The 23,204-nt window shown below is 38.7% G+C and overlaps 1 protein-coding gene and 3 non-coding genes across 5 annotated transcripts in view; all 4 read left to right on the top strand.

Moving 5' to 3' along the window:
- The window catches only part of WDR43 (WD repeat domain 43), a 38,923-nt gene that overhangs the window by 6,367 nt on the left and 9,352 nt on the right, over positions 1-23,204 (top strand). For both annotated transcript variants that reach the window (XM_036334995.1, XM_036334993.1), the window contains exons 3-11: positions 1,861-1,982; positions 7,790-7,910; positions 8,892-9,031; positions 13,002-13,104; positions 13,599-13,663; positions 15,644-15,815; positions 17,602-17,688; positions 18,589-18,720; positions 21,142-21,270. In XM_036334995.1, coding sequence (XP_036190888.1) covers positions 1,861-1,982; positions 7,790-7,910; positions 8,892-9,031; positions 13,002-13,104; positions 13,599-13,663; positions 15,644-15,815; positions 17,602-17,688; positions 18,589-18,720; positions 21,142-21,270 — 1,071 coding nt within the window. The remainder of the gene's footprint in view (positions 1-1,860; positions 1,983-7,789; positions 7,911-8,891; positions 9,032-13,001; positions 13,105-13,598; positions 13,664-15,643; positions 15,816-17,601; positions 17,689-18,588; positions 18,721-21,141; positions 21,271-23,204) is intronic.
- On the top strand, positions 8,532-8,615 carry LOC118669549. The gene has a single exon (XR_004972018.1). It is a non-coding gene; the product is annotated as a small nucleolar RNA SNORD53/SNORD92 (small nucleolar RNA).
- LOC118669546 lies at positions 18,177-18,254 on the top strand. Its single transcript, XR_004972016.1, has one exon. It is a non-coding gene; the product is annotated as a small nucleolar RNA SNORD53/SNORD92 (small nucleolar RNA).
- LOC118669547 lies at positions 18,992-19,067 on the top strand. Its single transcript, XR_004972017.1, has one exon. It is a non-coding gene; the product is annotated as a small nucleolar RNA SNORD53/SNORD92 (small nucleolar RNA).

Here is a 23,204-nt window from a genome sequence, read left to right as displayed (position 1 = left end):
GGATATGCTGTAGGAGCTACAGGTGCACTATGGGTGCATTTTTTTGCCCCTTACACATTTAAAATTCTGAACATAATATTTAATCATAGCTATGATAGGCAACATTGTTCTTATACATCAGGATATGAAAAAATGTTGACTAAATTGAAAACAAGAAAGGGCAAAAAGAATGCTAAGTATCACAGATAACAACTGCAGGAAGAAGTCCTCCATCTCTAGGTTAGAGAACGAAGGAGATGGTTGGAATTATTGCTGAGCAAGTGGCTCTTCATGTGGCGCTGTCTCTTGAGCAGGAGTTGGCCCCATGGGCCCGGGGTCCAGAACTCTGAGGAAGGGGCTCCAGCTGACTGCTGGTGTCTCTGAAGGGAGGTGATGAAACTGGTTCTCCAAGTGCTGGACAAATTGCATTCAGCCACTGCTAAAAAGATTGCCACTGCTGCGTTGAAGAAGCAGTGGGGTGATGCAAACTGGGAGACAGGAAGGAATAAGTCCCTTGTCTCCCTTAGCACCCCTTATTGGTGGAGTCTCCTGGCCATGCAGCTGGCAAAACAGAAATACGGTTTGTCGAAGCCAGCCCTGGCATTGCAGAGCGGAGAAGTGGGGATTTACCTCTGCAAGATAGTAACTTCTGACACACTTTGTTTCGGACAAGATTTATTGCAATATATATTTTGGTGTTCACTATATAGGAATGCTTTCTGTAGATATGAGTAAATGTTTTCTTTTTTAAGTAACATCTTACCTATGGATAATTTTGAACTACGTAATGTTGAAAAGTGAAAAATTTTATACCTAAATCTATTACTGAAAGGTCCTATTTGATAGATTATATATTTCTTGGCTTTATGCATATGTTTAAAAAGTACATTTGGGGTGTCTGTTCATCTATTTTGTATCCTGATATTTTCCATCCCATTAAAACGTAAACAATTTTCATATTTGTCAAGAACTATTTATAAATACTTCTAATGACTGTCTAAAATACCATTAAATTGGATAGTTCCTTAATGATTTAACTATTACCATTTAGGTGGTTTCTGATATATGTTTGATGTTCTAATTTTATTTTTTACATGAATTCCCAGAATTACTAACCTGTAATTAATGAGTCAAAGGTTTTGAAAATTAAGGGGTTTTATACATAGTAGAAAAATACCTGCTGGAAGAGTTTTCCTGATTTGTACTTACATCAGCAATGGAAGGATAGTACCAATAGAATTATTGCCTCCTTTGAACATTGCCATTAAAACAGCAATAACACTAACCAAAAAACAGCTAATTTGATAAGCGATGAAATTTTTTTAAAATCTTGTGCCTCTGAGTAAGCGAGCATCTTGCCATGTTTAAAATGTTTAAAGTATCATTAATATGATATCTAAGACCCAAAGAAACATTTAGTGTTTGCCTGAAAATAACAGTGATTTCTTTATTGAGAGAGAGTTTTGGCACCTTTTAAAAAGGATTTTCAATGATAGTTTTGACTGGCCATGATTTTTATCTAAAATGTTGACTTTAAACTCTTAGGATTGGACTTTACTAGTTCACTCAGGTGTCACAGTTTTTTTGCCACTGTATATGAAGTATGTGCCATGTTTTATGGTGGCATACCTGTTAAAAGCAGTTGTGGTTAGGATTAGGATCCTTTAACTTAGCATGTAGAAGTATGTTTTTCCAGCAGAGAAGGGAAGGTTAGCATTTGATGAAATTACGGCTGATTCATCTCATTTTTGATGTTGGAAAGAGATAGATATAGGTGTTTTTAGTTTAACCTCAGCCTAATGTTTTAGTTAACTGTTTAGTGATAATTCCAGGGTGCATATGAGATTTTTTTCCTTTCATCTCCTTTTTTTAAATTTACAGAGCGGTGGACATGACAACAAAGTCAATTGCATACAGTGGCATCAAGACAATGGCTGTTTGTATAGTTGTTCAGATGATAAACATATTGTGGAATGGAATACACAGACGTGCAAAGTAAAGTGGTGAGTAACATTGATGGTTCTGCAGTATTAGAGGAGTGACTTGGAGATACAAATCAAGACTGTGTTCTTTTTTATTTTCCCCCAATATTGTATTCTTGCTATAAGTAAAATTTGATATTGGGGAATGTTGCCACTCTTACAGGCTTAAGAGTCTATAAGGCTATAGACTCTCCTCAAGGAACTTTGAAAAATATATTTTTATTTATTTCAGAGAGGTGGGGAGAGAGAGATAAAAACATCCATGAGAGAATCATTGATTGGCTGTCTCCTCACACCCCTTACTGGGGAACAAGGCCACAACCTGGATATGTGCCTTGACCGGGAACCGAACCTGGGACCTCTTAGTCCATAGGACAATACTCAATCCACTGAGCCACATCAGCTAGGCAAGGAACTTTTTTAAAAAAATATATATATATATTTTATTGATTTCTTACAGAGAGGAAGGGAGAGGGATAGAGAGTTAGAAACATCGATGAGAGAGAAACATCAATCAGCTGCCTCCTGCACACTCCCTACTGGGTATGTGCCTGCAACCAAGGTACATGCCCTTGACTGGAATCGAACCTGGGACCCTTGAGTCCGCAGGCTGACGCTCTATCCATTGAGCCAAACTGGTTAGGGCTAGGCAAGGAACTTTTAATGAAATCTTGCATACACAAAAGTTAAATAATGGTATAAAAGATAACTGCGCAAGAGATGTCATCAGATAGCATGTGATGACTGGTCACATGAGTAGGGTAGTGTTGGAAAGGCCTGGTGGAAGAGTAGAGATTTCTGTTGGGCTTTCTAGAATGTAGATAAGATTTGGATAGAAAAGGCTGGGAGAATCCTGCCAAGGATGGGGAAAGGAAGGTGGGGAAATGGCAAAGTCTAGGAGAAAAGGAAGTGAGATATTTTCTTAGAACTGAGTAGAGTACTTAGATGAGGGACATATTAGAGTTTTTTGGTAGAGGGTATGAACCAAAGTATCTTAAGAGTCTGGCCTTAAGTGGCAGGTAAAAACCACAAACAACTATTTGGTAAGCAGGAGAGAGTCAGTGAAGGGCAGTGTCTTGGAAATAAAATAACCAAAATAATGCTTTGGAAAAAAGTAATCTGTCACCAATGTCTAGAATATATAGGAAGAAGCTAGTTTGAGGGACTTATTGTACATTTGCTTAGGTTTGTATATACCTGTCATTTCATTCTCACTTCTATAGTAGTATATAATTCTCAGTTATTTTTAGACACATCAGTTTTATTTATTGGAGGCTTTCCTCCAATTACATTTATTTCTTGGAGGACTTCTGCCTTGGAGGGTCTGCTGAACAGTTGTCCTGGGATTTCCTTTCTCCGTCATCTTGAAAATTCTCTTGTCAGATGTAGCCTTTATTTCCTAAATTCCATGTTTCATTGTTGGTTTGCTCCTTTTTTTTCCCCTCCATGAAACCAAGTTTATTCAATTTTTTATTTTTTTATTTATTGTCTAAAGTTTTATTGTCTCCTTTTTCCCTGATTGACACCCTCCCCCCCCTCCCCCCCCCCCCCCCCCGCAGCCATTCCCACCCCGGGCAAGCCCCCACCACTCCAGTGTCTGTGTCCATTGGTTATGCTAATATGCATGCAAACAAGTCCTTTGGTTGCTCCTCCACCCCGCCATTTGTTTCTGGATCTATTTATTTTTGTTCATCAGATTATGTGATCATTGTATCCCACATATGAGTGAGATCATATGATATTTATCTTTCTCCCACTGGCGTATTTCACTTAGCATGATGCTCTTCAGTTCCATCCATGCTGTTGCAAAATGGTGAAAGTTCCTTCTTTTTTATAGTGGTGTAGTATTCCATTGTGTAGATGTACCTCAATTTTTTGATCCACTCATCTGCTGATGGGCACTTAGGTTGCCTCCAAATCTTTGCTCTTGTAAATTGTGCTGCTATGAACATAGGGGTGCATATATCCTTTCTGATTGGTGATTCTGGTTTCTTGGAGGGTCTGCTGAGCAGTTGTCCTGGGATTTCCTTTCTCCGTCATCTTGAAAATTCTCTTGTCAGATGTAGCCTTTATTTGTATTTGGTTTCTGGTTTATAATCCTAGAAGTGGGATTACTGGGTCAAATGGGAGTTCCATTTTTAACTTTGAGGAAACTCCATACTGTCTTCCACAGTGGCTGCACCAGTATGTATTCCCACCAGCAGTGTACAAGGGTTCCTTTTTCTCCGCATCCTCGCCAGCACTTGTCGTTTGTTGATTTATTGATGATAGCCAGTCTGACAGGTGTGAGATCTTATTGTCATTTTGATTTGCATCTCTGGGATGATTAGTGACTTCGAGCATGTTTTCATGTGTCTCTGGGCCTTTTGTATGTCCTCTTTCGAAAAGTGTCTATGTCCTTTGCCCATTTTTTATTGGATTGTTTATCTTCCTTTTGTTAAGTTGTATGAGTTCTCTGTAAATTTTGAAGATTAAACCCTTATCTGAAATAGCATTGGCAAATATGCCCTCCCATGCAGAGGGCTTTTTTGTTGTTTTGTTGATGGTTTCTTTTGCTGTGCAGAAGCTTTTTTTTTTTTTATGTAGTCCCATCTGTTCATTTCATTCTTAGTCTTCATTGCCCTAGAGGCTGAGTTGGTAAAGACATTGCTACAACGTATGTCTGCTATTTTGCTGCCTTTGGAGTCTTGCAGGATTTTTATAGTTTCCCCATCTTACATTTAAGTCCTTTAGCCATTTTGAGTTTGTTTTTGTGTTTGGTGTAAGTTGGTGATCTAGTTTCTTTTTCTTTTTTTTTTTTTTGCATGTATCTGACCAAATTTCCTAGCACCATTTATTGAAGAGACTGTCTTGACTCCATTCTATTCCCTTGCCTCCTTTGTCAATAATGAATTGAGCATAATGTCTTGGATCGATTTCTGGGTTCTCTGTTCTGTTCCATTGGTCTATGTCTGTTCTTGTGCCAGTACCAGGCAGTTTTGAGAACTGTGGCTTGGTAATATAGCTTGATATCTGGTATTGTGATCCCTCCAACTTTGTTCTTCTTCCTCAGGATTGCTGTGGCTATTCGGGGTCTTTTTGCTCCCTTCTTTTGGTGAAACTTACTAAGAAAGGGTGCATGGATGCTAAATTTATTGAAATTTTGCTTGCTCACAAGAGTCATTATTCTAGCCTCACAGTTGATTCATAGTTTGAAGATAAATAATTTTAAGTTGGAAATAATTTTCCCTCAGTATTTTGAAGCATTGGTTCATTGGTTTTATAGCTTTCAGTGTTAATTATCCTTAGTACTCTAACATATCCTGAGATTTTTTTTTTCATTAATCACTGAATTATATTGGAATTTGGGAGACCATTTGGCCTGGAAATTTGTATTCTTCAATTTTCTTTACTATATTCGTCCCCTCTGTGGTTTTGTTGTTGTTGTTATAATTTTTTTTCAATCATTCTCTTGAATTCACTGTTGTTTAGATTTTATATCTTCTGGATTACTGCTTTAAGATTTGTATTTTTTTCTCTCTCATTTTTTCTCTTTTGTCTTTCTCTTCTGTTAGCTGGGGAATTTTTTCAATTTTATCTTCAAATTTTTTATTGAATGTTTAAATTTCTCTTACCATATTTTTTAACTTACAGGAGCTATTTTTTGTTCTCTTAATATTTTTTGTTGCATCATGCTCCTTTTATGCACTTACTGTATTCTAACTCTAAAGATATTAGTTATAGGATTTAAAGTTTATTTCTTTTGTCCCTTGTGTTTTGTTTGATTTCAATCTCTGTCTTTAATGTGAAAGGCATCTTCAAAAGAGTGCAGGTCTTTGGCTGGCTGTTGCTTTTGAAAATGAAACATTAAAAATCTTACTGGAAGGACTGTGTGTGTTGTGTGGCTCAATTGTTGGACTTCATTTGTAGAATTATTGGGCAGCCTTCAGATTTCAGTGTGTGGGTCATTCTTCTGGAACCAATCACATTTCCCAGAGTGGAGTCTTCTGATTGAGTGTTTTTCAAGCTCTGCTGTGCATATACAGTACTTGTGCATACAGATCTGATTTAGTAGGTCTAGGTTGGGGCTTGGAAATATGTAATTCTAATAAATTTTCAGGTGATGCTGATATAGGAGGGTTACATTTTGATTTGCAAAGCTCTTAATGGGGGAGCGGGTGGAGGAAGTGGTGATGATATTAGCTCTGTGCTGGCATTTTCTTTTTAAAGAAATATATTTCTATTGATTTCAGAGGGAAGGGAGAGGGAGAGAGAGATAGAAACATCAATGGTGAGAATCATTGATCTGCAGGCTCCTGCCCGCCCCACACTGGGGATTGAGCCCGCAACCGGGCATATGCCCTAACAGGGAGTCGAACCATAACCTCCTGGTTCATAGGTCGACACTCAACCACTGAGCCACGCCAGTGGGGCTAGTATATACGTATAATATTTTCTCCTAGCCTTTTGCTTTTATTTTATCACTTATTTTGTACAGATATAAATCAGGTAATTTTTTTTTTTCCTTTATGAGTTCTGGTTTGTAATTGCTTTGGAAAACCTGTCCTAACCCCAGGATTATAAAGTTGGTTCTATGTGTTTTTCAGTACTTATTTTTAGTAAGTCTTATGTGCATATATTATAAGGTAGGAATCTTAAGTTTTTTTCAAATGAGTAATTTGACATTCCAATGTGATTGGTAGAGCAATACATTTTCTTTCACTTTAGAGTTAACCCCTTTTGGTCATAAGTTTGCTACTATTATTTCTTGATTTATAAGTGAATAGCTAAGCTCCCTGCTGCCTATGACAGTATTAATGTGTGCAGCAAACTGCAAAGACTCACGTTACTAATTGTATTTGAGGTATTAAAAAGGAATCATCTACAACTAATTTACCCTATCAGATGGGGCTCATCTATGTGGATTTGGGATGAAATAACCTTTTTGGTTGAGGAGTCATTTGTATTATTAGGTAAATTAAAAGCCAGTTCTCCAGCCCAGCCCGTGTGGCTCAGTGGTTGAGTGTTAACCTATGAACCAGGAGGTCACGGTTCACTTCCTTATCAGGGCACATGCCCAAGGTGGCGGGCTCAATCCCCAACAGGAGGCATGTGGGGGAGGTGTGGGACAGCCGATCAATGATTCTCTCTCATCATTGGTGTTTCTATCTCCCCTCTCCCTTCCTCTCTGAAATCAATAAAAATACACATATTTTTTAAAAAGCCAGCTCTCCAGCACTAGCTGGTTTGGCTCAGTGGATAGAGCGTTGGCTTGTGGTCTGAAGGGTCCCAGGTTCGATTCTGGTCAAGAGCACATGCCCGGGTTGCGGGCTCGATCCCCAGTGGGGCGGGGTGGGTGTGCAGGAGGCAGCCTATCAATGACTCTCTCTCATTATTGATATTTCTAGCTCTCTCTCTCCCTCTTCCTTCCTCTCTGAAATCAATAAAAATACATACATACATATATACATACATATAAAGCCAGCTCTCCAGAGCAAGGAACCATGGCGGGGGGGCGGGGATAGGATGGACTTGCAGAGGTTCAGCCAGCATGGTAATTTCTTGGCATTAACAAAATCCACCTCATGGATCACAGGGTATGCAACTACCCATTTTACATTCTTAACATCTCTTAACCATTTCCTGATACCTTTTAAGAACCAATCTTATCAGGGAGGCTTTACCTTAGTGATATGTTCAAGGTTAGTTTCTTGACATAAGCTTTTAGGGAATGCAATTTGGCATTGAACCTTAATTGATATTTTTAATGTCTGATTTGTCTTTTATGGTTTTGCTTTGAAGAAAGTTTCCTCTGTATTGAGATATTTTTGTTTCTCTTCACAATACAGCAAATGGAAAGGTGACAATAGCAGCGTTAGTTCCCTGTGTATCAGCCCAGATGGAAAGATGTTGCTTTCAGCTGGTCGAACAATCAAACTGTGGGTTTTGGAGACCAAAGAACTCTACAGAGTGAGTGAATCAAATTAGTTGTAAGCATAATAAGTCATCTAAAGTAAGTATGGAGAAATCAGAGGTTATGAGCCATAGTATATTATTTTAAGAATACAGACTCTTTCCTGGCTTGTGTGGCCAGTGGATTGAGCATTATCCCATGGACCAAGAGATCCTGAGTTTGATTCCCGGTCAGGGCACATGCTGGGTTGCTGTCTCGATCCCTAGTAGGGGGCAGGGGGTATGCAGGAGGTACCTGATCAATGATTTTCTCTCATCATTGATGGTTCTATCCCCTCTCTCCCTTTCTCTCTACCTAAAAATCAGTAAAAACATTTAAAAACAAAACAGATTCTTTATTTTTAAACATATCAAATAATAGAATTAATAGACAAAAGTTAGCCTCCAAATCTGGTTTGTTGATGTTAAATATTAAATAGGTTATACATGTCCACTCCACATGCATTGGGAAAATGAATAGACCAAATGAGTGGAATTATAATTAAAAATCTTTTACTCTAGTATGCAGTGATTTAGTGATTTTGATTTCTAGCTTGCAACCAGCATTTGGTCCACTTAAAGTATTTAACTGAAGATTAGTTTTAGATTTGAGTGTTCTTAGGGACTACTGAACTTTTGGTGCTGTGATGATGCCTTAAAATTGTGGTTTCGACTCACTGAGAGTAAATGAAGACCTACAATTCCTTGGCTGTGTCTGAGCACCTTATCAGCCCTTTAAAAATTGAGTAGAATTAAGTGGATCTTTAACTCAAAAATGGCAGAACCACAGGTAGTGGAGTACTGTCATGGGAATTAAAAGGAGCATCTTAATTTTAATTTTTTTCTGGTGGACTTTTTAAGAAGTGAGAATATAGCACAAATAACCTTAGTTCTTAGAATTAAATTTGTTAACTTTAGTCTGGAGCTCTGTTTTCAGATATGTCTTCTGATACATATGGACTCTATCCTCATACACATGAAATAACTTTTTTTTTTTAGCACTTCACGGGACATGCAACACCGGTTTCATCACTTATGTTCACTACTATCAGACCTCCTAATGAGAGCCAGCCATTTGATGGAATTTCAGGTCTTTATTTTTTATCTGGAGCAGTACATGACCGGTTACTTAATGTCTGGTACGTAATCTTTTGGATTTGGGAGGTAACTTTGCCTTGAAAGAATCCATCACAGCTTATATGGTTAATATAAACGATGAATATGAGACTTGCTTTATTGTAGTCAATGTTAGATTTATATTGACTTGTAATGAAGAATTGAGCCTGCCTTAAACTGACCTATATCAGGAAAATTTAAGAGCACTGTATAATAAAACTTCCTCCATTCTTTAGAGGTGTAGTGGGCTCAATATTTTTATGAGTGGGCAATTTAAAAGTAACCTTTAAAAATTTTCAGGAAAATCTGAGTTTGTTGAAATAGATGACTGACTACTGGGTTAGTACAGTAATGTTTACTGATGATTTGCTGAGGACATCAAACTACTTGGCTATATTTTTGGAACTACTTTTAAAAGTAAAAATTAATTTTGTATTAAAGTGCCATCAAAAAGTTTTCAAATTTAAGAAATACGAGGAATTTATTGGATTTTATGGCATCATCTGATGATGAAGTTAACTTTTTTTCAACTGGCTATTATTCATGGACAAAATAGAGATTTAAAATGTAGAAGTAGTTTTTCAATCAGATTACATTGGTTTTCTTTTTTAAAAAATAATGTTTTTATTGATTTTTTTAGACAGAAAGGATGGGATAGGGATAGATAGAAACATAGATGAGAGAAACGCCATCGATTGGCTGCCTCTTGCATGCCCCCTACTGGGGATTGAGCCTACAACCTGGGGCATGTACCCTGACCAGGAATTGAACTGTGACCCCTTGGTTTCTGGGTCAATGCCCAACCACTGAGCAACATGGGCTGGGCAGATTACATTGGTTTTCTATTCTGTGTCTGATGTTTGAGGAATACCTATTGATGTGATTTCTTTTCGTTCTTGAGGGTTTAACACTTACATAAGGAATTAGTAATGCCAAAAAGCTAAATTCTGCCACCAAAGTCTTCTGATATTACTAAGGTACTTCTGACTTAAATGTGTTTTTGTTTTTTTTTGATATATTTTACTGATTTTTCACAGAGAGGAAGGGAGAGAGAGAGAGTTAGAAACATCGATGAGAGAGAAACATTGATCAGCTGCCTCCTGCACATCTCCCACTGGGGATGTGCCCGCAACCCAGGTACATGCCCTTGACCGGAATCGAACCCGGGACCCTTCAGTCCCCAGGCCGACGCTCTATCCACTTAGCAAACCGGTTTCGGCTGACTTAAATGTTTTACCTGTTTGTTTTACCCCCAGACCTAAGGGACTCTGGCTACAAAATTTCTTCTGTAAAAGAAAAGGTGATTTTTGTTGTGTTTAGATCCTGTGAGCTTCCTAGTAACAGGGATAAACGTAAAAAAACCCATGTTTACGCCGAAACTGGTTTGGCTCAGTGGATAGAGTGTCAGTCTGTGGACTGAAAGGTCCCAGGTTCGATTCCGGTCAAGGGCATGTACCGGGGTTGCGGGCACATCCCCAGTAGGAGATGTGCAGGAGGCAGCTGATCAATGTTTCTCTCTCATCGATGTTTCTAACTCTCTATCTCTCTCCCTTCCTCTCTGTAAAAAATCAGTAAAATATATTTAAAAAAACAAAAACAAAAAGCCCATGTTTAAAGGCTGCTCAATAAGGCCATCTATGAAAACTTTTGTTTTTTGGTAGACCAGTGAACCTAACATTCCCTGATAATTACCATCCGGGACTGCTGGCTCCTAACTGTCCGCCTGCCTAATTGCCCCAAACCGCTTCTGCCTGCCAGCCTGATCGCCCCCTGTCTGCTCCCCTGCCAGCCTAACTGCTCCCCTGCCGGCCTGGTTGCCCCCAACTGCCCTCCCCTGCTGGCCTGATAGGCTGCCTCATGCAAGGCGGCGGAAATACCGGCTTCCTCCGAGCTATGTGGAGCCATGGGACCCCCTGGCCTCACAGTGCGGAGCGGAGCGGCTGCCCGGCCCCACCTCCACTGTGCACGCAGCCATCTTGTGATGATGTTGCGCACAAGGACCACCTAGGCCAGTGGTCGGCAAACCGCGGCTCACGAGCCACATGCGGATCTTTGGCCCCTCGAGTGTGGCTCTTCCACAAAATACCACGTGCGGGCGCGCATGTACAGTGCGAAGTTGACTTAAAACTTTAACTAAAGTTCATTAAGTTAATTTTAGGGAACATTGTGGAGTGAAAGAAGATGTAGTGTTGAGGATTGAGAAAGGTATGTTGAGGTGGTTTGGACATATAGAGAGGATGAACGAAAGGAGATAGATGAAACAACTATACATACAAGACAAGTGTGAATGGGAGAGTTGGAAGGGGTCGACCTCAGCGAACGTACCTCAATCAGATTGAGGACGTTTTTAGCAAAGGCCAGTTTAGGAGTACTCTAATTAGTTAATAACGTACCTACCTAGTATATAGTTTAAGTTTAAAAAATTTGGCTCTCAAAAGAAATTTCAATCGTACTGTTGATATTTGGCTCTGTTGACTAATGGGCTTGCTGACCACTGACCTAAGCTTTTATTAGTATAGAATAGTACTATCTCCGATCGTTGGGCTAAGATAGCAGTTTCTTCTCTAAATAGTGGTCTGATGGCAGTAATTTTGAACATGTCTAATATGAATGTCCATATTAAAATGAATCTTGTTTGAAAAACTTAGAATTTGTCAAATTAATTCTCTTAATTTTCTTGTAGACAAAAATATTGATAGATTGTATACTGGTGGTCCCAGTACACCTTGTTGAAAGATTATCTTCATTGAGTTGGTTTTGCACATATATGTGTGTATACACATAGAGTCAATTCTCGTTATTCACTAATTATTTTGTACGAAGTTCTCATGAGCACTGATTTAGTGATACTGAACTATTTACTCCTCAGGGAAATAACAGGGTTAGGTTTCTTGCAACCCTCTCTGGTCACATTTTTGTCATCTAATCAGTATGTAATCTTGTTTTATGTGTGTTTCTGTTTAAAGATATCCAATTTTACACACACCTTATTTTATCATGCTTCGCTTCATTGTACTTCACAGATGGCTCCACCAGCACAACTTGCTATATTGCTGTACCTGCTTTATTGAGGTGATCTGGAGCTGAACACACAGTGTCTTTAAGATTTGTCTCTGTCTATTGTTGGTTGACTCTTGTCAGAACAGAGTTTACCTAACACAGGCATTTCCTCTATAATGCATATCACAGCTTTTTTGCTCTTAGTTACACTAGACAACACTTTACTTAAACAGTAAAATCACCAATAGAAAGCACAAAAGCAAAAGATGCAGCAGAGGAAAAGGACTTAATAGTATCAGAGCTGAAAGAAGAAGGCAGAGCATAGCCTTGTTTAACCTTGTGAGTGGTGGACGACTGTTAAAGACCATGAAAGCTCCACAAATACTGAGTTTGAGGTTTACAAGTAAGTTTTAGCAAGCAGGTGAATTTCAAGTAAGAAATGAATAAATAATGAGGAGCATTTGTGTGCGCACACACGCACGCACATTACTGGACTCTCAGTATTGCTGTGATGTTATTAGATTAACCTATAGATTCAGTGCAAACCTAGTCAAAATCCCAGCAGACTCAAGTAGAAATTGACAATGTGATTTTAAAATTCGAATGGAAATGCAAAGGACATAGATAGCCAAAACAAATTTGAAAAAGAAGGAAAATGTTGGAGGACTCATCTGATTTCAAGACTTGTCATGCTACAGTAATGAAGACAATGTGGTATTGGCATTAATCCAGATAGACAAATAGGTTAATGGAAAAAAATAGAGGATGTTATGCATTGTTAAAATCTGTCAGAAATGCATTAATGCTTTCTCTTTTCCCAGGTAACCATGTTATACAGTAGTGATACAAGTGTTTCTCTTATTTTGATCTTTAGTCACTTTATTAGTTTTCAAAAGATGAAAAACTATTGGGGATCTAATGCTGTGACTCCTTTTTGGTGTTTGCCTTTAAAAAAAAATTGTTTTACTACCTAATATCAGTTTTGTTATCTAGGCAGGTCCGGTCAGAAAACAAACAGAAGAATGCAGTGATGTCTTTCACAGTCACAGATGAACCTATCTATATCGACTTGACTTTGTCAGAAAACAAAGAAGAGGTAAATGGCTCAATTTTTGAGGATTTGTTTTCTGATTTCACAAATATTTTTAAAATTGGGGTTTTGATGATTTAATGAATAGGGAAAGAAGGGGAGAGAGAATGAAATATGACAAAAATCTTCTTAGATGGTTTGAAGTAACCATTAGGTCACTGGTCAGCTCTCCTGAGAGGCAGGGACCAGGTGCAGTGGCACTTTGAGCAATCCGGTCTATTACACGCGGGGCTACCAGTTTCCTGTTGTCCGCTTTTGCACTCATCTAACCTCCAAGCTGCATTCTCCTTGACTGTGTTATCTTCTTGGCCTAAAAACTTTTATTTATAAGCTTGAAAACAACTTGAATTGTTACTTTGAAGACAGTAATTATTTTTAAATGCAACAACTGTGCATCCTTGCTGTTCTGACTTTCTCTCTGGAGTTTTGTAAGTGTAGTATGACAGTAATTGTCCACTAGAGTAGACTGAAGTTTATTTATGACCCATTTTTTCTTTTAGCCCGTTAAGTTAGCTGTTGTTTGCAGAGATGGTCAAGTTCATCTTTTTGAACACATATTAAATGGGTAAGTAAGAATTTTCTTATGTCAGAAATTTTCCTTCCCTGACTTGTTACTTCTCTATACCCGCACCTCAATATTCTTTGCGTTATATTTTCAGTTAGATTGTTTTGAAAGCATCCTTAATTCTTTATCCCTATGACTACATACATTCCCAGTGAGAGCTCAAGAATTTGGCATTGTGCATCATTTCTTCATGTTTGTGGTTAGGAGAATGGCTTTCTGTGATGCACACTTAGTAAATGTTGGCAGTTGTAAAGATAAACTTTAAAAGAAAGTGGTTTAGTTGGAGAGTTTTGCTTGTGAACTTTTGGTGAAGCTTTAATTTCTAACTCTGATAGTGCTTCCCCTCAGCACACACGTGGATCAGTGAAGCATGGCGATGCTAGTGTTTGGTGGACAGGGGACTGTTGCTGGTAGGATGTATAGTAGTCAGATTAAGGGTCAGTAAATTATGGGCTGGAGGCCAAACCCAATAGAGCCCACATGCGGCCTCCCAGAACTAAAATATTTGCTGCCTGGTTTTTTACCGAATGTTTGCCAGCCTTTGCCATACACTATAAACATGGTTGGAACTCAGTCATGTGCATAATTATGTTAAACTTTAAAATAGTTTAAACTTTTTATTGTCAGTTAATATTTCCTTTTATAATCCTAGTATAGTAATTTGTTTAAATATAAACTACTTGTGAAAGCAGTATACACTTATTTTAAAATATTCAGGATATAGGGACAATTATAACCCAAGTCTCCCTCTATTGAATTCTACTCTCTAGAGGTAATTGTTAATAATTTGATGCCTTAATTTACATAGTCATGTGTACATGGAATGTACCTATCATTGAGGGCCCAGCAGTAGTGGGCCATGGTGAGGACTTGGGCATTTCTCCTTGGGCAAGTAAGTAAGCCATTGAAGGATTTTAAGCAGTATGGATGGGGTTTTACAGTTTTAAAACATGTAAGTTTTGAGTCATTCTGTCTGATGTGTTGAAAATTGACTATAGAGGTGTAAAGGGCAAAGCAGAGGCCAAAAACCCTAAATAGAGATGAAGGGTGAATTGGAAAGATGGATAGTGGAGTGCTTATAATTGAGATTATGGGGGTGGGGGGGCGTTTATTGGTGTTAAGATGTCTGTGATGTGAGAATAAGAGGCTGAGATACAGTGAAGGGCAGAGTTGTTGGAGGTAGGAAGATTACGGAATTGCGAGTACGGTGTCAGAAGGAGTATTGACCTGCATGCTAAATATAGAAACCACTAAGAATTCCTTAGAAGTAGTGTTGGACAGAATGACAGCCACTAAAATCTTTTAAGAAATGTGGGAGAGTGACCCAGAGGTCTTTGGATGATGGCAGGACAGGGAGGTACCTGGTATCTGGTGACAACAGTTTCAAAGGTTTTAGAGGTGAAGGAGGGAGAGGGACTATTTGCCTCGGAGTGTTAAAGAACAAGGAGCATGTTAAATCATGTCCTAGGCCCCTGGCACAAAGGGTGTTGGAGAGCAAACAGCTACAACTTTGTGAAGGGCGGCTGTGGTGAGCTAGCATAGAGCAAGAAGGTGAAGAGAGCTCTTAGAGAAGACATTGAGGATATAATTTTGTTGATTATGTTTTGCTGATAATTTTGTTCCTGGAGCTACGTTGCTGAAGTCCTGGTGAGGCTTTTAACGGTTAGGAGTAATTAGAGTTGGGGCTGATTAGGGCTTGTCCAGAGCCATTTGGGACTGAAGCTCAGGGTGATGATAGAGCCTGTGGGAGCTTGGGCCTCTTGTGGGGGTTGACAAGTGGGATAGAAGGGCAGATGGGGCTGAAGGAAGTATTTGGTGGTGAGGTCTTGTGTGTTGGGTAGGGTGAGGGATAGATGAAGTCCTGACAGGTGCTCTGGGGACCCTGGTGTGTGAAGGCCAGAGGAGGGTCACATTTCATGCCAACTTCAAAGAATATGAGATGTTATTTCAGATATTCTAATTTATTGTTTTTACTTCTAGATACTGCAAAAAGCCCTTTACTTCAAACTGCACAATTCAGATAGCGACACCTGGGAAAGGCAAGAAATCAACACCAAAACCCATCCCTATTCTAGCAGCAGGTTTTTGCTCAGACAAAAATTCCTTGTTGCTTGTATATGGCAATTGGTTTCAGCCCACCATTGAGCGAGTGGTACGTAGATGCTACTCTGGAGTAATGCAGTAACAACATGTCTATGGAAAAGAGTAATTTTTAAATGATACATTTGTCTGCTTATTAGAATACTTTAAAAGAACCTTTCACTGGGTGGTTTCACTGTGTAAACTCTGTAATTTTCTTTAATGAGCATATCTAAAATATTTTAATGCTTAGTCAGTATAAAACATTTGAGATGTTTGATGCTCGCTCCTCCTCTGTTTGGTGTGCTATGGCTTTGAAACCTGGTGTCTCTTTTACACTTACAAGTATATCAGTTTGGTCTATCCACGTTTAAAGTGCTTAGTAGCCACACATTTGTAGTGGCTTTTTAAAAAATATATATATTTTTATTGATTTTAGAGAGGGAGGGAGAGATAGAAACATCAGTGATGAGAATCACCAAGCGGCTGCCTCCTGCACGCCCCCTGCTGGGGATTGAGTCCTCAACTTAGGCATGTGCCCTTGACTAGAATCAAACCCAAGACCCTTCAGTCCATAGACCAATGCTCTATCCACTGAGCAAAACCAGCTAGGGCATGGCTGCTGTTCACAGATATGGGTGAATTTTGCCCAACTACCCAAAAGTTAATTTTGTTTTGATTTGTTTTGCTAATCCTCACCCAAGGATATTTTTCCATTGATTTTTAGAGAGAGTGGAAGGGAGGGGGGGAGAGAGAAAAAAAATCAATGTGAGAGACATGAGAGACACATCAATTGGTTGCCTGTGGCACTCAGCCCTTGTGGGGCCAGGGGTAGAGCTTGCAGCTGAGGTACATGCCCTTGCCTGGAATTGAACCCAGGACTCTTCAGTCCACGGGCCCACACTCTATTCCCTGAGCCAAACCGGCTAGGGCCCCAAAAGATAAATCTTAGTTAAAGGGTCTTTAGTGATAGCACCCATTGAATTTTCTAAGTGGAAATGTAATGGGCAGTGCAATCATTTGACTTTTTTATTACAAAAGTTTCTTTGGATACTTTTGATGAGTTATTAAGAGCATGTTCAATAGATGATTTCTTAAGCTTACATTTATAAAACATTGATTCTGTAAGACCCTCAGAGAGACTGTAAGTAGGATATTACATGTCAGAGCAAGCTCTTGTTGAGTTTATTCAAAAATACTTTTAAAACATTTACATGGATTTGGTATAATAAAAAAGAAAAATTTTAAGTTGTAAATATAAGTCTTATTGCCATATGTGGACCCTGTTACCCCCAGCCCCCTCCAGATGCAGCCATTGTTTGCTGTTTTATCCTTCCAGATAGATTGATTATATGGGCATAGAGAATTCCATGTAACCTTAAAGCTTTATGGATACATAATGGACTTTGCTGCATTTGACTTCCCCTGTTTAATACCGTACCTCAGAGCACTTTGTTAATCAGCAGTGCTGTCTTTACCTCACTTATGGAAAGGCCAACAGGAAATCTGGGGTAGGATCATTCTTAGCACAGATTAATTATTTACAAGGGTGATGAACTTATGTTTTTTTTAAAAATCTGTCACGTAAAATTTCTGTTGATCTTTTAAAATTATATATGTGAAAAGTTGAAGCAGTTCCTAACTGAAAAAAGTAAACACAATGCCTCCTGTCTTCAGTTACCCATTTTCCTCAGTGCTGTTAATTAGATGGTGATCAGTCTGAGTTGCTCACAGTTTAGTGTGGAAGCCTTTCATACTTTTCTGTATTTTCATAAAAATGTACAAGTAGACATTTGTTTTTATTATTCCCAATTACTTAGTTTGACACATTCTCCCCTCCCTTCAAATTATATTTACAGGCTTTAAATTCCAAAGAACCTCATATGTGTTTAGTAAGAGATATTTCAAACTGCTGGGCTCCAAAAGTAGAAACAGCTATAACAAAGGTAAGCGCTTTACATACTAGAAGTTGAGAAAAAAAGATTTGGGTGAATTGAATTATGTAATATTATGTTTGGATTCTTTAATATCCTCTTTATAATTTATATGGGGTTAGGTCTTAAATATTTTATACATTTTGTGGGATTAGGTTTTAGATATCAAGATTATAAAAACTTCATTTCTGTGCTCTTGTAAATAGATGACTAGAAGTTGAAGACCTTGCATTTAGCTCTTTGCCCCCATACATGATCATTGAATAAATATTAAAATCAAATTACCAATAAGTTATTTTTTTAAACCCAATACTTAAGGGAGCATAACTTTGTTGAGAAGAATGTTATATTTCAGGGTGGAATAAGACCTAAAACCATGACGGGGCTGGAACTTAAGACCATGAATGAGAGCATCATTATGATGCTTTATTTTGAATATAATGTGGCATCTACATGTAGGTATTGTTTGGCCAGTTTAATGAGAAACAGAAAGCCAAGACATGCTATGATGACATCCATATGGTTTCGCTTCTGGCTGAATTTCAGAGATGACACCTTTCTCTTGGCTGTCTGAGCATTTCTGGCAAAGATCAATTACTGGCGGTGGTCGTAAGATGTACAGATTTACTCTTTAACATTCTTAAGTCAGTGTGTCCTTGTGTAATCTGTAGATTTTGTTTTTCCTGTCTTTTAATCTTATGTAGTTTTGAATGTTTTAAAACTATGGCTTCAAATTATAATTTAAATACTTATTTGCCAACATTCATTCAAACTTTATCTTTAATAGCTTATGTTAAGTTAGTCAGTAAGTTTTCCAGTAGAAAAACCTTTAAAAGCTGTTTGTTTTCTCATTGGGGTAACTACAGCAAGGACCAAGGCATAATCCATACCCCTGCTATTTCTGGTTAACAGGTGAGAACACCAGTGATGAATTCTGAAGCAAAAGTGCTAGTGCCTGGGTTACCTGGTCATCATGCAGCCATCAAGCCCGCTCCTCCACAAACTGAGGAAGTAGAGAACAAGAGAAAATTAGGGGAAAAGGAGGTAATATAATCACTTTTACCATTTTTGAGTTTGAAACTTTAGAAACTTACTTTTAGATTGCGGCTGTTAACACTCTCCTATCTCCAGCTGTGTAGATTCTGAAATTGCAGATGGTGACTTTTGTAAGATCTACACAGAGTTAACAGGTGGTTTATTTACAAAGCCACTGTTAATAATGAGGAAGACAGCACTTCTGTTAAGTAAAGAGAGTGCTGTTTTGGCCATTTGTTAGGTTAGCTGGATAACATAATTAAATAGATTAAGCCAGGACTTGCTGTGATGATTTTCATTGGGTTTCGCATGTTGCTGAGTTCCAGTGATGCCTCTTCTCTTGGCTGTCTGAGCATGCCTGGTTGGTTTAGTGCAGGGATGGGCAAACTTTTTGACTCGAGGGCCACAATGGGTTCTTAAACTGGACCGGAGGGCCAGAACAAAAGCATGGATGGAGTGTTTGTGTGAACTAATATAAACTCAAAGTAAACATCATTACATAAAAGGGTACGGTCTTTTTTTTTTAGTTTTATTCATTTCAAATGGGCCGGATCCGGCCCACGGGCCGTAGTTTGCCCACAGCTGGTTTAGTGCTAGTTGGTCTTTAAAAATGATAGTTATTAGAGCTTCTTAAAGTGCTTGTAAATTTTATTTTTTCTCAGCTCTTCAAACCCTCCTGTGGTTGCTGTACTTACATATGTAGGATCCTCTTTTCATCTTCCAGTCATGTGTGACTGTTGTCTAAGTAATCTAGCATTTTAAGTATTACCATTAATTAGAGAAAGATTGTTTATGTTTCTTTACCTGATTTTAAATGTCTTACTTTGTTGAGTGGGGGTTTGGGGATAACATTGCTGTTCATAAAAACTGTTTCTCAGTAACATTAAATGTATATTTAAAAATAATGTGCCAACTTTCTTGAGCTTGGCTTAGATCTAACCCTTTCATTTCCTTCTGCCTTTTCAATTTTTTTCATAAGTTAAAATATCCCAAACTGGAGGCTTTACCAAAGCATCTCTTTTTGATTTGGTAGTCACAGAATATTATATTTTTATGTAGTCAGACTTGGTTTTATAAGGGATCAGTTCTATACAATTAAGTTTTTGTATAGCAGATTTCATCATGCTTATTTACACTTAAATTTTAGATGTTTATCAGGGGAACTTGGTTGTAGTATTGCATCTTACAGAAAACTAGATTTGTGCACCGGTGGGGTCCCTCATCCTGGCCTGCGCTTCCTCGCAATCCGGGACCCCCTCAGGGGATGTTGGACTGTCAGTTTTGGCCTGATCCCCATAGCCCGATTCAGACAGGAGGGAAGCCCAATCCCCACAGGCCCAATCCCTGCAAGCCTGATCCAGACAGGAGGGAGCCCAATCCAGACAGGAGGGAGCCCAGTCCTGTGCGTTGAGTGTCTGTCCTCTGGTGGTCAGTGCGCATCATAGCGACCGGTCGACCAGTTGTTCTGTCTTTTGATCACTCAGGCTTTTATATATACAGATATAGATAAATTAACACCTGGAACTGACCGATAAAGAGAAAAATTGGAAAAATTTAAAAATTGTCTTGGAAACAAGTCTCTAATGCTCTTTTAATAGTATTTTTTTCCTTTTGCAGACCTCAGGTTGATGGCAAAGAACAGTTATGGAAGGGGAAACTTCTATGAAAATATGTCTTTTCTTGGGTTTTAGTAATCAGATGCTAGATCCTTGCCTTTTTTGAGTCTTCATATATAGAAGGATTTTTATCAATTACACTAGAGGCCTGGTGCAGGAAATTCATGCACTGGTGGTGGTGGTGGTGTGTCGGGGTGTCCCACAGCCCAGCCTGCGCCCTCTTGCAGTCCGGGACCCCACGGGGGATGTCCCTCTTGCAGTCCGGGAGCCCTTGGGGGATGTCCAGGACCCCTCGCTCTTTACTGCCCATCTGCTTGCTGCTCCTTAGCACTGCAGTGGAGGCGGGAGAGGCTCCCGTCACTGCTGCTGTGCTCGCCAGCCCTGAGCCCAGCTTCTGGCTGAGCAGCGCTCCCCCTGTGGGAACGCACTGACAACCAGGGGGCAGCTCCTGTGCTGAGCGCCTGACACTCCCCCCCCCCCCCCCCACAGTGCGTGTCATAGCGACTGGTCATTCCGCCATTCAGTCAATTTGCATATTAGGCTTTTATTATATAAGATATTTGAATCATGACTTCTTGGGCAGTTGTATTTTCACTGGACCCTGGAAACTTGAATTCTAGATACTGCACTTGTCTCCAACATTAGCTTTATGGCAGTGAGGTTCTATTGGAATGAGAAAGAGCAGGCTTGTGTTTTTCAGGGTTGAAGTGTGAATCAGTGTCTTTTGTCTCCTCGGATATAAGCAAAAGTAATTTGACCGAACTACTTTATGCCTTATCTGGTTTATCATTAACGGGTCGTCTCTCTTCTGTAGGTTAGCATTGAAGAACGCCTGGGAGCACTGAATATAGAATCAAAAAAAGAAAAGGAGGACCTACAGACAAACAGTTTCCCAGTTCTTCTGGCACAGGGTTTAGAAAGTAATGATTTTGAAATGCTAAATGTAAGTATTATAGCAGTTTTTAATTGAATTAAGATGGTTAATTTTTCTTAGAAATGATGGACATACACATTCACAGAGTGAATAGTCATGTTATATAGCCATTTTAAATTGAAAATTTTGTGAGTTTAATCAAATATATATAATTTGGTGGCATTATACAGACAGTCACTAACCTACAAAGGGATTGTATTAAGTTATTTTGAACCTGGAATGCATTTTCTCATAGAAATATTGTTCAGAATTGTTATTAGGATCTTAGGCTTTAGTTCACAAAAGCCTTTGTAGACATAGTATACCCGAATTACAATACTCAGCATTCTAGATCACAATTTATATTTTTTTCTGTAGGAAAATGCGTTCCTGAGTTTTTACTCTGGATTCCAGAAACTTATTTCCCCCTGGCCGTGAGAGGGGGCAGTGAGGTGGAACCTTGGCAATGGGTAGGAGGTTTGGGGAAAAATTCAGGAGGGTTGGGGGTTATGTTATGAAGTATTTAGAGGTAAAAAGTATTAAAAACTTTGTGTAAAGGGAGGCATTTATGATTTCTGTGTTTGTAAGTTGGTGACTGCTTGTATGAAGTTACTTATTTAGGTATTTTTAAATTCCAGAATTTGATACTGGTCTGTAGAGGAAATTTAAGTGTAAAAAATTGGATTTAAGCACTGCTTGATTAGCGTAAAGCAATTTATATTGGCTGAATTCATATATTTTTGGTGACTTAGTGATATTACAGTGCCACTTAGTATAGATGTGACTTTAATATGTAACTTATGAAGTTTGTATTTGTATATGTTTTTAAAATATATTTTTATTAATTTCAGAGACAGAAAGGGAGAGATAGAAACATCAATGATGAGAGAGAATCATCAATTGGCTGCCTCCTGCAGACCCTCTAATGGGGATCGAGCCCACAAACCTGGGCATGTGCCCTGACTAGGAATTAAACTGTGACTTCTTGGCTCATGGGTCTATGCTCAAGCACTGAGCCACACCGGCCGGGTTTTGATTTATATTTTTATTTGAATGGAATATCTTATGTTTATGTCTAAGGTGATTTTGCAAAATGAGAGGGGAAATCAGCATGTCTAAAAAGTTAAAATGACTTTTAAAATAGTTTGGGTGTATATATATTTTGGAAGGTAGATTATAGTTTAGCATGGCATGCACAACTGGTTTTCACCAAAGGTACCTAAGTTGAGTCAGTGGAGAGAGTAAGTCTTTGAAACTAGTGCTGAACCAACTGAATATCCACATGGAACAAAAAGCATCTTGGCTTTTACCTCACACCTTACACAAAAGTCATCAAAAAATAGATCATTGGCATAAATGTAAAACCAAAACCTACAAAACTTCTAGAGGAAAACAGAAAAAAGTCTATGCAAATTTGAGTGGAGAAAGGCTAGTTAGATGCATTATAAAAAATCATGAAATGCTAAAGAAAAATTGGTCATTTGGACTTCATGAAAATTAAATACTTGCTCATGATATGACAGTTAAGAGAATGAAAAGGCAAGCCACAGGCTGGGAAAAAAAATGCAACTCATATTTGAGAACTTATATTCAGAATATATAAAGAACTCTTAACTTCGTGAGACTTAAATAAAAAATAATTGGTGCCCTAGCTGGTTTGGCTCAGTGGATAGAGTGCTGGCTGCGGACTGAAGGGTCCCAGGTTCGATTCCGGCCAAGAGCACATGCCTGGGTTGTGGGCTTGATCCCCAGTAGGGGATGTGCAGGAGGCAGCCAATCAGTGATTCTCTCTCATCATTGATGTTTCTATCTCTCCCTTCCTCTGTGAAATAAAAAAAAAAAAATTGGTAACGGTGTGATACTTCACAAAAGAATTCATAAGGCTAATTAGTGCATGTAAAGCTCTTAGGCATCATTAACCATCACAAGTGCACATTAAAATCACAGTGAGATAACACTATCTA

The sequence above is a fragment of the Myotis myotis genome, unplaced genomic scaffold, assembly GCF_014108235.1.
Source record: "Myotis myotis isolate mMyoMyo1 unplaced genomic scaffold, mMyoMyo1.p scaffold_m19_p_14, whole genome shotgun sequence".
Taxonomy (NCBI): domain Eukaryota; kingdom Metazoa; phylum Chordata; class Mammalia; order Chiroptera; family Vespertilionidae; genus Myotis; species Myotis myotis.
Note: the sequence above shows the minus strand (reverse complement) of the source record. Positions and strands in the feature narration are given on the sequence as shown.